We start from the raw sequence: 13,893 nt of genomic DNA on the forward strand, positions 1-13,893 counted from the left end.
CTCACCATTTTGGCACTGACCTCCAAGTAGAGACCCAATTGTCACAGCCCACTTAAGAATTCTGAGGTGTAAGAGACCTGCTGCCCTCAGTATCCTCAGTAGCAGGGATTATAGATGACTACCATCATGTCCAACCCGCCTCCTTCTAATCACTAGCTTTTTAAAATCTGTCAACCAAAGAAATCGTGTGGGTTTTCTGTGGGCCAAGATGTTGCTGCTCTCTTACCTGGCGAGTGCCACAACCCTGGCAGGGTCCCGTTAACATCGCTGGCATCTTCTTGATGACGGATGGTTTCTTATAGTACTGTGGGTAAGCTTTAGCCATGCAATTACTGATCTCTTTAGAGCTTGTCGTTGCTTGGACCTTGATCCGTTCACATCCTTCAGAGGAGCAGTAACCGTGCCCTTCTCTGTTGTTTTTAGCTTTGAGGTACAGAAACAGCAGTCTACATAAAATGGAAACATTTCCACAGAGCTGGGATTAATGCTGGAAAAAGAGGTGCTTGAACCAGTCCTTAATTGTATCTTTTTCGTCTGAATGGACACAGTAAGACAAAATTATTGCTATGGGGTGGCTTTTCATTTAAAAACTGCTATGAAAAAAAACAGTAAAATTGCTTAGATAATATGTTTACAACCAAGGAAAGGGGCCAAATGAAATGATCATTTAGAGGAGAGCCTGCAGACTGCATAATGCACCCCCAAACTCCCAGGTGCTAGTGGTCAGCCTAGAATCAGATTAAAACATAATTGGGAAACACTTGACAAACTAACTAAAAATACAATATAATAGAGATAATGTTAATTTGCAGTTTTCTTTCTATAATCAACATGTGGCTAGCAGGGATCTGTTTCTTTATGAGTCTGACCCTGCTAATTTAGGAATCCAGAACATCCCTTACTCCCATGAGCTGGAGAAGGAAATGGCAAACCACTCCAATAACTTTGTTAAGAGAATCTCAGGGGGCAGCTGAGTGGCTCAGTGGATTGAGAGCCAGGCCCAGAAATGGGAGGTCCTAGGTTCAAATATGGCCTCAGACACTTCCTAGCTGTGTGACCCTGGGCAAGTCACCTAACCTCCACTGCCTAGCCCTTACTGCTCTTCTGCCTTGGAGCCAATACACAGTATTGCTTCTAAGACAGAAGGTAAAGATTTTTTTAACCTCAAATGGAGTCACAAAGAGTCAGACAAAGCAAACAACTAAACAAAAATTTGGCATACCATTTTATTGATACATATTTTCAGTTGTGTCTTTGAGACCCCATTTGGGGCTTTCTTGGCAAAGATACTGAAGTGGTTTGACATTTCCCATTCCAGTTCATTTTATAGATAAGGAAATGAAGCAATGTTAAATGACTTGCCAGAGTCACACTGCTAGTAAGTGTCTGAGGCTGGATCTGAACTCAGGAAGATAAGTCTTCCTGACTCCATCCACTGTGCCACCTAGCTGCTCATATACTTATGCAGGGCAGCTAAAATGTCCTGACACAGTTTTAAGCTACTAAAGCTTAAAACTATTAAAGCCAGGCCAGCTATGTAGCCACTATATAAAGGTCATGCTACTGGAATCCAAACTTTAAATATCCTATTGAAGCAGATCCACATTCTAAGCAAAATTTTTAAGGCAACCAGAAATCTCCATACCAGGGAAGGTTTTTTTTTTTGTTTGTTTTATTTTGTTTTTTAGCTTTCCTTCTAAGTCCTCTAAGGAAATGTAATTAAGGCTATAGCAACTTTGTTAGACAAGAGCATCATGTTAGTCTCGCATCTTGTTTGCTATAATCAAAATGTAAACTACTATGGAACAAGGACTCTAGATCTGTCTTATTTTGGTGGGATTCTGATGTGACTGTAAAGGGCTATGGGTAGGCTAAACATGTAGATGTTGCTATCTTGAAGGGCTATAAGAAAAGTGCTTTTCCATAGGAAATCTTGGCAACTTTGGTCAAAAAATAGGAATCCTTGCTGGACACGCTGGAATCAATTATCCAGGGGGAAGCGAGGTGGCTCAGTAGAGTCAAGCCTGAAGAGGGGAGACCCTGGGCTCAAATTTGATCTCAGACACTCCCCAGCTGTGTGACCCTGGGCAAGACACTTAACCCCCATTGCCTACCCTTACCACTCTTCTGCCTTGGAACTAGTACTTAGTATTGATTCCAAGACAGAAGGTAAGGTTTAAAAAAAAATCAATTACCCATTAATATTTTATTCCTTTCCCAAAATAATAAGAAAAATAACAACAAAAACTAATTCAGGTATTTTGTTTCACCGATTCTACCAAATATAACTTCATTAATTTCCTAATTTTGTACAATTTCCTTAATCTGCCAATTTTGTACAACTCTCATTTGATATTTTTTATCTTTTCAAAAAAAATGATAAAAATGTCAGTTCTTTCCCAGCTCAGTAATGATCTTGGTTATGGCACCTGTCATAGTTTCACTCTTCCTTTGCAGCCATGTATAATGAAAAATGCCTAGGCCAAATAACAGAAATGCAGAGTATCAAATCAATGTGTCAACTGCATGTTAGAAGTTTAAAAATTTCTGTAAGAATAAAGGATTTCAATTGAACTTGTTGGATGTTCTAGAAGTCTAGAAAATTAAGAGACAAAATTAAATATAAACTTAAGCTCACACTAAAACCAAAAAGCAGAAATGATGACTGGGCTAGGGAGTTATTACCTGCTTAGATGCTGCTACAGACTCTAAGCAGTTCCTTAAGGATCCATGAACAGGATTAGATTGAAGAAGTTAGCTCCAGTACAGAAAAGGGAGGTAAGAAATAGCTTTGTTTGGCTTAGACCCATTTAAAACTGCAACTCGCAATCATAAAGACTTGTCTAAAATTTAGAAAAATTAAACAATTTAGAAGTGTTCATGTAGCTAGTAAAGGACAGAGGCAGGATTTGAACCTGTTTTCTGGTCTCCAAGTCTAGTCCACTCCCCACTCTCCCATTTTGCCCTGAGAAATTTCTTTTCTACAGTGATAAGTGGTCAGTGTGATTGATGATTATATATAAAGATAAGAAGCCAAACAAGGCAGATTTCACTGAAATATAACCTACGATATACTTTAAAGTCATGTTATATGAAAGAGCTGTGACCTAAAAGATATTTAATTCTTGAATTGGTCTTCCTGTTATGTCTCTGGCAGAGATACTTCTTCTCTTCTCCCTCCAACTCTGTGCTAATAGGTGCATGGTAAACATTTCCACTAGACTTTGGCTGCCAACAATTATAAGCTGTTTTCGTTCTCTTCTAAACCTCTAATAGCAATGTGCAGAGAACTACTCAACTACAGTTGCCTTTCTAAACAGCATCATACCCTATTCTTAGCTACTTTGCAGAGCTGGTAATTTCACCATTAAAGAAAAACAGTAATAATTCTCATTCCCAAGCTCCACTGACTTACCCTGTGCCGTGGTCAAAATAGAACTTCCTATCAGATGGCTTCCTCTCCAGCTCTTCCATTGAAAGAACAGGCTCATATTCTTCTGCATTAGTAGAAATGCCATTCTGCCTGTGGTATCTGCTAAACGTAACTTGAAATGTGGTGTTTGATGGATAGCAGAGGCCAACTCGAATCCAGTCATTCCTGTAATACACATAATAGTTTGGCTAGTTTAATGTACAAAGTAGATGGTGTGTGTCTTCCATCAGTACTATCTCTACCAACGCTTTTTTAAGCTTGACTTTCCCTCGCTTTGTTGACTTCTGATTTTTCTATCATGGGTTCTTATTGCTACTGAGGAAAGTATTTAAATCTTATGATCTGCCTTAGCATTCTTCCTCTTCATCCCAAATCCTTTTTAGCAAAAAACTTTATAGAATACATTCATCCCATTATAAATTCTTTCTGTTGCAACAAGACTTCTACTTCAATTATCAATCAGGCCAGTTATGCTAACCCTTAGCCCAACATGACCAGTGGCTCTTCTCCTGATGATCAAGAAAGGGGTTAGGGCCAATAACAATGCCCACTCTGGGTTATGCCAGCAAACTATTCTGTCACTGTTGTTGCTTTTTTTCCCTCTTTTCTATAAGCCAGAAAGATTCTTATATCATGATGAATACAATGGCCTCCTGAATTGGAATGGAATGAACCCAGTCCATGTTCTCAATAGAACTGAAAGCTTGTTATAAGGTTGTACAGTTAAGAATTACAAAAGAATAATGCAAAGAGGTGATTTTTATCATGGAACTTTATGGTCTTACTATACTCAAATACTTGAAAAATCTATAATTTCATCAATATAGACTAAGTCCTTTGCCTGGGGTCAATTAATTTTTTAAAAATATTTTAATAATTCTATTTCAATATAATTGATTTTCTTTATAATCCTATGCATTAACATTTTTTTAATCCATTGGAAGACATTTTGATAAGGGGCACATAGGTTTCACCAGAGAACCAAGGTGAACCAGGAAACAGACAAAAAAATTAAGAACCATTGATTTAGGGGAAATCCAACATGAGAACTCTGTCTACCAATTCATACACTGCGACCAGTCTCTAACTTAGTAAGAAAACCCTAAAGAGTTGCTTGAGGCAGAACCTGAACCCAAGTCTTTTCAACTCCAAGCCTAAGCTATGTCCAATATGCCTCTACTGTGCCTCTATGGTGCATCATGTTCACTAAGCAGTTATAGAATTTTAGAGTTGTAAAGAATCATACAGAACATCTAATCCAACCATTTCACATTCTAGATGAGGAGACTGAAGCCCAGAGGTTAGATAACTTATCCAAGATCATACCACTAAATAATGGGAAAACCAGGACTTTATTTCCTCTGGTTTGTACTGTTATTAAAAGTATGTTGTATTATAAAAAACTTTTTTTTAATGCTAAAAACTCCTGTCCTCCAGCTAAATGTTTTTTTCCCTATATCTCACACTCTTTTTCATACTTCCAACAGAGGGAATCTAAATATAACTAAAATTCCCAAACTGCATTTATGCCAGCTCTTAGAACATCATAAAAAATTGAAATATAAAACCAATGTATTTACTATATGCATCAAAATATATATGAAATAAGCATCTTCCACTAATAAACAGCACAACAACAAAAAAAAATCATCACTTTGCTTGACAGACGGAGACCATCATAAACATACTTGTTGAAATTGATGAGGTAAAGAAAGGTAGCTCGTGGGGCTGGTCCATTCCAATGAATGGTGTATCCCTTTTCTAGCATCACTACTGGCTGGTACTGTTGAAATGCAGCTTTCTGGTTAATCCCTCGCAGTACCATTGGATTGGATGGGTACTCATCCCGTGCGATGGTCATGGTAAGATTCTGCATGCTCCATGTCTGCACATAAACCTTCAAAAGACAAATTTGGAGAATTACAAGTAAGAAATTGGATAGTCAAAAACAGTTGAGTAAGAAATTCCATTGAAAAGGTAGACATCCGTACTTGCAGTAGCCAACTACAACATACTAAGCTATATTTACATTGGAGTTTCCTAAGCTAAAATTCTAAAAAGCAGACACTGTAGTGTTAGCCAACATCTTCTTAGACCATTCCATACCAGCAGGCCAGTTTATTCATCATAACACATAATCTTCCTTCCTGGCTTATATGATAGGGGGAGAGGGGGAAAGTGAAGAAGAAATGTGCAAACCTATGTAAAATCTATACCCTCTGGACAAACTTTGAAAGAACCTCACCAAAAAAAAAAATACATGGACAATTTAACCTCTTGGAACTTTCATTCTTCATTTTCCATGATATGAGGAAGCCAAAATAGTCATTTTTCAACCACGGAAAAGAAAGCTAAACTAAGTCACTGAAAAAAATTGGCCAAAAACTCCTATTGTTTAAAAGAGGCAAATTTAAAAGTTTATTCTAATTTTATTCAAGCCCTATGCAATGCCAAAACCAAACCCTTCCAAAATATTCACCAAAAAGGAGCATCAAAAACAACTATTTAACACAGAAACGTAACCTGTTGCCAAATTTCTCACTAACAATAATCACACCTAGGGATACACTATTATTGTTGTTGTTGTTATTGTGTGTTATATTATGCAAGCATATAGTATATATGTATGTTATATTATGCAAACATATATTGCAAATGTGTATATATGTGTTTACATTATGCAAGCATATATATGTATATAAATATGTATGTGTTATATCATGCAAACACATATTATATATAACCACCTAAACCACAATACTCGCCGTCTTGACATTTTGCTCATTAGTCACTAGGCCATTTTCTGGATGTCCAGAATACCAGTGCTGGAATACTCAATGCTAAACATTTCTTCCACTCTGTCTTTTCCACTCTCCCCATACTCTATCATTCAAATCATTTTTAAAAATATTTTTCTTTAGTTAGGCATTCTTAATTGTGCATTTTTCAAGATAAAGTATTCCCACCCCTAATTATTTGTCAGAATTTAGAACGATATGGCATATCCCACCACTGACCCACACTGCCGTTTTTGCCCCTCTTTACTTCCATTTCAAATCCTTCCTCATGTTATCATCTTTTTTCCCCAATTCTTTTCTTCATTCTTGAATCTGCAAGTACCATAGATATGCCAAGAAGAAAATAAAGGAACTAATAAATTTATTTTGGGGGGGGATCAATCAGCCAATAACCTTGAACTTTTAAAAATCTCCTTGATTCTTTTTGAATAATTATAAAAGGCTAGTGAACCAAATGGCAGGATCTGAGTGGGGAGAATGAAGGCTGAGAAAGGACTTGGATAAAAAAGAACATTTCATAAGAAAAGTCTCTAGGTACTGTTAAAAGAGCTATAAATGGAAAAAAACCTGACATTCTCAGAGTGAGTCAACATTTATTTCATGCCCACTCATACTATTCAGGTAAATACCAAAAATCCAATAGTACAAATCAACCCTAAGCACACAGCTGCCCAGTTCTATGCTTAGAAGACAATTCCTACCAAAATGCTATAAAGTTTTATGAAGGATTACTACCCTCTTGATCTATAAGTTAAAAAGAAAATCCCATGTTAACTTCCCAGAGTGACCAAGTTCACATTCTAACACATTTTGGAAACCCAATGATTTTAAACATGATTACCATGTCAATTATAGGAATAGTAGATTTATACAAAGCAAAATTATAATGATCTAAAATGTATTGACTATTTATGGCAGAAATTCTATCTGTGACTCAACTATATACTAAGACTTAAAGAATATATGACTTTCAACCATATACTTTTAGCTTTTTTCAAAACACAAACCCATATAAGTCATATATCCAAGATGACCCTAGCAAAAACAAAACAAAGCACTTTGATAACAGATTTCAAATGCCAAAATCTCTAAAAAGGGTTGGATTTTTTTTTTAGCCCTTGAAGCAAAATCCCCTGCTATTAATGGATCAACTTGGTTGCTCTCATCCACTCTATTTTAAAATGAAAGTAGAGAGGAGAAAATATCCTTAAGTCTTTTCCACTTTGTTATACTATGGCTAAGTCTACCTCTCCCTCCACTCCTCCAGCCTCAGGCAGTGGTTAAGTTTTAGATTTTGTCCAAGGGAGTAAAAAATACCACAACTAAGAAAACAAGAACCCATCAAAATCAAACCAGAATGTTTCTGGGTCTTTGCTTCCTTCAAGGGTTTAACTTTGCCAAATACAGAAATGTTAAATAATAACACAGCAATAGTTCACATTTATACAGTGCTCTAGAGTTTACAAAACACTTCACATTGGAGTTTATTAGAATAACAGAGCTTAGATGATAAAAATAGTAATAATAATAATATTTAGAGAGTGCTTACTATGTGTCAGATACTGTGCTAAGATTTTTATGATTATTATCTCATTTTATCTTCACAGTAACCCTGGGAGGTAGAGAGGTGCTATTATTATCACCATTTTACAGATTAATAAACTGAGGCAGAGAGGTTAAGGGACTGACCCAAGGTAACATAGTTAATAAGAGTTTGGGGCAAGATTTTAATTTTCGTCAAATGAGATAATGATTGCAAGCTCCTCAGTACAATGTCTTGCCTATAGAAAGCACTACATAAATATTAGTTGTTTATCATGATGATGATAATAGAGATGATGATGTCTTCCAGACTCCAGATCAAGCGCTCTATATATGGTAATATGCAAATCCAAGTCTCAAAAGCAAAAAAACAATTTTCCCAGAAAGAAATTTTCTTCCAAAACAATATGTAATGTATCCACACATTAGCATATACATACATATAACTAGGGAAGTCTCTAAAAATGAGCAGTCCATATCACAGAAGTACAATCACAATGAACAAAGTAACCCTGATTTTCTAGCTTGCCAGAGGTTTCATACAACCCGTGACAAATATATTGCCTCAACTTCCTGTTCTCTGAACCTCAGTGTACAAAAATCTCATTATTACACCCTGGAGGAACTTAGTCAGCAAGCTCTCCTCCATGGCCCCCTAAGTTCCACAAAGATATTGGTCTTAAATAATGACTATGGAACAGAAACAGATAGATGACTCAATGGATACAGAATAGGGTCTGGAATTTAGAGGATTCAACTTCAAATCTGGCCTCAGATACTTCCTGACTATGTGACCCTGGGCAAGTCACATAACCCTAACTGCCTAGCCCTTATTTTTCTGCCTTAGAACCAATATTCAGCATCAATTCTAAGACAGAAGATAAGGCATCATCATCATTGTCATCATCATCATCATCATCGTCATCATCATCAATAATGACTGTGGAGTTGGAAGATCTGGTTTCTTAATCCCTGCTCTGCCATTTACTTCCTTAAGACACTAGGCAGCTCAATTCTTAAAGTCCTTTAAGGGGAGGATTCTTAGTTGGTCAACCACCATTTCTCTTCAGGCTTTGCTTCTGACTTTTCCAACTTCAACATCTTGCTTCAACAGCTGTCTTACCCTGATACTTTCCTCAGTGCTTATCTTGGAATGTTTATCTGCCCCTGGAACAGGCTGGCCTCCTCTCATTGGAGAGTTCCTCTTGGAACCTATATTTTGGGAAGGGGTCAGTTGGGCCAACTTTTCCTCACTCCTGGCTCTCCTTCTGACCATAACACCATGAACCAAAAGGAGACCTTCCGCTTCCTGACCCCCAACCTGAGCTCTTTGGTTCCCTTCGTGTTTTGTCTGCCTCCATGGTAAATTCTTTGAGGACAGGGACTATCTTTCTTGATGCTTTAAGTTATAACCCCAGTGTTTATCATGGTGCTAGAAGTGCTTAATAATTGTTTCTTTGTTTTTCTAGCCTTGGTTTTCAATTTCTTCATCCATAAAACGATGGAATTGGCCCAAATGATCTCTAAGATCCCTTCCAGGTCTAAATCCTATGATTAATGAGTATCTTTCTAACTAGAGAACCATTCATTTCAACACTCTTTGGCCTTCCATCCAGCTTATAAACAATCCTACCCTTTCATTCTGCAAAATATAGTCTTTAACCTTTTTCCATTTGAAAACACAAATCATCTGGTGCCTAAACTATTAAATTTGCTTCATTCACCTCCACAGTTTTTAAATCAGTCCTTGATAACACTGTTAGAATCATCTTTCTGTTTTTTGATAGCCTATCCCAAATCATTCTCCCTATTCATTATCTTATTAATTCAAATTAATAGAAATAATGGGTTCTCAGATACTTCCTAGTTGTATATTCCTGGACAAGTCACTTAACCCCCATTGCCTAGCTGTTACCCCTCTTCTGCCTTGGAACCAATACACGGTATCAATTCTACAATGGAAGGTATGGGTTTTTAAAAAAGGAAACAAACAATGGGCTTATATGTTGTTGTGGATTTTAAACAGATTTCACTTGTTTGATCTTCCTTAGACAATGCCTCTCTTAACCAATTGGTCATCTTCTTTGCCTCATTTGTCTCACACCTCTTCTCTATTGCAGAAAGACTGCTAGACTTGGGGTCAGGAGATCTGGGTTTGAGTCCTGCCTCCCAGGGCTGTCATGAGAAAAGTGCTTTGCAAACCTTAAAATAATATATGTGATTTATTACTAATATTATTTCTAGCTCTCTATTTTCTTTCCTACCACCTGCTAAGCCTGTTAATTTTCAAAACACCTAAATTACTTACTCAAAGGCTTCCTTTGCTAAAAAGGCTCCCCTGGAGCAGTGAGGTGACTCAGTGAATTGAGAGCCAGGTTTGGAGATGGAAAATCCTAGATTCAAATTTGGCCTCAGACATTTCCTAGCTTTGTGACCCTCAGCAAGTCATTTAACCACAATTGTCTAGCCTTTAGCACTCTTCTGTCTTAGAACCAATACTTAGTACTGATTCTACAACATAACATAAGAGTCCTTTTTTAAGGCTTCCCTGATTAAGCAGAACTATTCATATTGACAGTAAACAATAATGGTATTCCATTATTTTTTATCTGATATTTAGGACATGGTGTAGTAGAAATCAACTCACTAGACTGAGGATCAGGAGATTAGGGATTCTAGCCTCAGTTCCTTCCTCCTTCACTGTGTTACCCCAAATAAATCACTGACCCCTCAAGATATCAATCTCCTAAATCTCAAAATGAAGGGATGGAAACAAAACCACCTTAAAGTTTCCCTTTGATTTCTAATACTAAAAGGACCAAAACGGTCAAATGAACAAAAAAAAAATTTATAATTTACAATAATCTCTCCTATTTGTTCAAAGTACTTTAAATACAAATATTATAAGCAGATACTATAATTTAACCTGGAAATAAAAATGTACATCTTAATTTACTTTTTTTCTCTACCTTATGGATTGAAATAAAAATCTCTATATCAGTTTATAAAGCTTTTTCCTTGGAGTTTTTCTTAAATTCTAGTCCTTCTATTAATAGTTCATAATTTCAATAAACAGTTTAAAAAACAGAGTCATTGTCTTTGGTGGATTTTAGCATACAAAAGAAGAAAAGTTTCATATATATTTTTGTATATATTCTCTAAGAAGTCTAACACTAAAATCTTCAAAACAGTTATTTCATGGAAGCAATGTATATCAAAAGCAAGTGAACAGCTATTAGTCACCTCTTGAACCCTTCTGAGCACTGTATAAACTGAACCCACCTGGGCATAAGTCCCACTGCAGATAATTCCATTCCACTTGGACATATTAACACAGTCGGGATGTCTGATCAAGTAGTTGTCCATTCTACCCACGTAAGTGTCCTTGTATCTTGTTACAGAGCCATCAACATCATGGAATATGGAATTCTTATCACCATCCAAGTCACAATCTTCAAACCAAGGACCAGGTTTACCAAAAAAGACATTCAAAGAAACCTGATTGAAGAAAGAAAAAGAAAAAAGAAAATTTCAACACCAAAGTTTTTGCAATAATGGTTGGGTCCTCCAGCTGCATGCTGGCTACAATTGGTTTAATGCCTGACTTAGTAGCATGAGCCTTTGGGAAGTTCAGAACAGAGACCTCTAATTAAGAAGAATTTCAGAATTTGTAATGAACTCTTTTAATCCATATGTTAGCACTAAGACAAGGGATGAAATGTTTATCCTTGTCTCAGTTTCAATTAAAAAAAATTGATATTTAACCCAGAAAGAGCAATGGATAAAATAGGCATATTTAGAAAAGAAATATTGAAAAACTTGAAGTCAGGAGACCTGGGTTCAAATTTTAGCTCTGATACTAACTAAATGACATGAATAAACACTTTCTTTATATACTAAGAGGGGGAAAAATACAGTTAAAAGTATTCTCAATCCTGCGTCCAGTTTTTATTTAATTTCTCAAGCTGCCTTTCAGCCAACTAGAAATAATAGGTGGCACTTTGTATCATACCATCTACCCCAATTCATTCTTTGACATAGCTTAAGATTAAGCTCCAAGTTAGTTTATTTTTACTGTGCTCATTTAAAAGTTCTATTGATGCCTAATTTTGTATCACATTAGTATCTGAATATATCTCTAATTGTGTACTCCTACCATGAGCCTTCACTTCTGCCAAAGACTTTTTAAAAAATTCAAACAAATAAATATATCAATACAGTTTGACCTCATCTACAATATTCAACACCCAGAGCCCCTGCCTCTTCCAAGAAAGGAGGGACACGTTTTGCGGCGTTGGCTTAGCGCAGAACACACACTTCAGAGTGGACTGCAGCTGATGTTATGAAGCTTTTGATCAGACATAGGAGAACTATTCCATCAACATTTCCTCATTTCCTACAAATTAATACAGTCATCCAAGCCACACAGACACACCTATAAAAGATATTTATGTATTACTTGTAATTTATTTTTAAAATAGCTGTACCTCTAGCTCATATGTGACTTGGGGCTCAGATCTGACTAGTGTTGTTTGCAAATAGCTCTCAGTCTCCAGTTCTGAGTTTGGGGTATTTAACTTTGTACTAAGTTTGAGGAAAATTGGGTATATTTTAAGTCTCTATCCAATCTTCTAAGGCAATCAAGAGTTCCTGATATACTCTGCTACAATTTCTTGGCCATTGTCAGTGACAGTTAAAATATAAGGCTGGACAGATCAGTATAGCATTTATTATTTTTAATGATATTTTTCCTCAGTTAAACATACAACATTTCTTATGATACTTAACTCCTATCAGGATTGTATCTCTTTAAAAAACTGCATAGCATAATGTTAAATTTATGCTGGGTCATAACAATTCTTCCATCTGTCCCCTTTTTTCCCCACCTACACAGCCACTCCCCTAGCTCAGGCATTCATCATCTCTTGCCTCAGCTATCGCCATAGTTTCCTAATTTGTCCCTCTCCCTCATCTCTCCCTAGCCGAATATAACACATCCTCTACACAACTACCAGTGATTTTCTTAAAGTACTGGTCTCATGGACCTCCAATGGCTCCCTATTGCCTCTCGGATAAACTCGTCTGCTGGGCATTTAAAAGCCTTCATAACTTGATCCCAATCTATCTTTCCAGCCTTATTACATACCCTACAGTCCAGCCAAGCCAGCCTTCTTTCCATTCTCACACGTGACACTTGTTCTATTGTCTTTATGCCTTTATGCTGGCTGTTTCTCACACCTGAAGCTCATTCCCTCCTCACCCCCACTTCTTAAAATCCCTACTTTCCTTCAAGGTTCAATTCAAGCACTACTTTCTTTTTTAATTTATTTGTTTATTGGTTACATTTAAATTCCCAGGTATCTCTCTCCCTCCCTTCTTCTCCACACTAGAGGTCAAGTACTGCTTTCTAAATGAAGCCCTCCTTCATACTTCTTAGATATTTATGCCTTCCGCGACATTATCTTGTACTGATTTTGTACATACCTATATATGTACCTGTCTGCCTATGCTAAATTAGAAATTCCTGGGAAGGGACTATTTCACTTTTGTCTAAGTATTAGGGATACTACTAAGTATCCCTAGTACTTATGGATACTATTATGTATCCATAGCACCCAGACAGAAGGCATTTAATCAATGATTGATTTATTGAATGATTGCCAATAGCATGTCACCTAGTTCTCGCTAGAGACCGAAAACGAAAGCTTCAAGCTTAGTAGACTGGTGTGTGTAGGCTGTGAGATTTTGGGTAGCAGAATGACTAACGTCAACCTTAGGGGATTATACAGAGGTCTTTTTATTTATATTGAATGGTAAAGGATAGTCCAATTCCATAATTATAGCCTAACAACTACTCTAGCCCTTAAAGATTGCCCTGGGGAATATATAGCCAAAATGATAGTTGAATTGACTAGTAATGATGATTTAGTCATCCTTCTGTGATATGATTCAGTTGTTCCCTTCTGCAGAGGCAGAAGATCTTGACTTTCATTGACCTACCACAGACTCTATTTTAAAGCAAAAATAGCTTGGGTTTCAACCAGACCCTCTTGGTTACCGTTGCTGCCCATATGGTGAGTAAAAGAGGCTGACTCCCCTCTATTCATTGCTATTGTTAAT

At 36.7% G+C, this 13,893-nt stretch overlaps 1 protein-coding gene across 1 annotated transcript in view; it reads right to left on the reverse strand.

Moving 5' to 3' along the window:
- Window positions 1–13,893, reverse strand: part of CEMIP2 (cell migration inducing hyaluronidase 2) — a 79,265-nt gene that overhangs the window by 11,226 nt on the left and 54,146 nt on the right. Inside the window, exons 17-20 of the mRNA XM_044678487.1 lie at window positions 11,056–11,271; window positions 5,122–5,330; window positions 3,416–3,598; window positions 227–446 (exon numbers count right to left, since the gene is read on the reverse strand). Of these exons, the coding sequence (XP_044534422.1) occupies window positions 227–446; window positions 3,416–3,598; window positions 5,122–5,330; window positions 11,056–11,271 (828 nt within the window). The remainder of the gene's footprint in view (window positions 1–226; window positions 447–3,415; window positions 3,599–5,121; window positions 5,331–11,055; window positions 11,272–13,893) is intronic.

This window comes from Gracilinanus agilis, chromosome 1, assembly GCF_016433145.1.
Source record: "Gracilinanus agilis isolate LMUSP501 chromosome 1, AgileGrace, whole genome shotgun sequence".
In the NCBI taxonomy this organism is placed as follows: Eukaryota; Metazoa; Chordata; class Mammalia; order Didelphimorphia; family Didelphidae; genus Gracilinanus; species Gracilinanus agilis.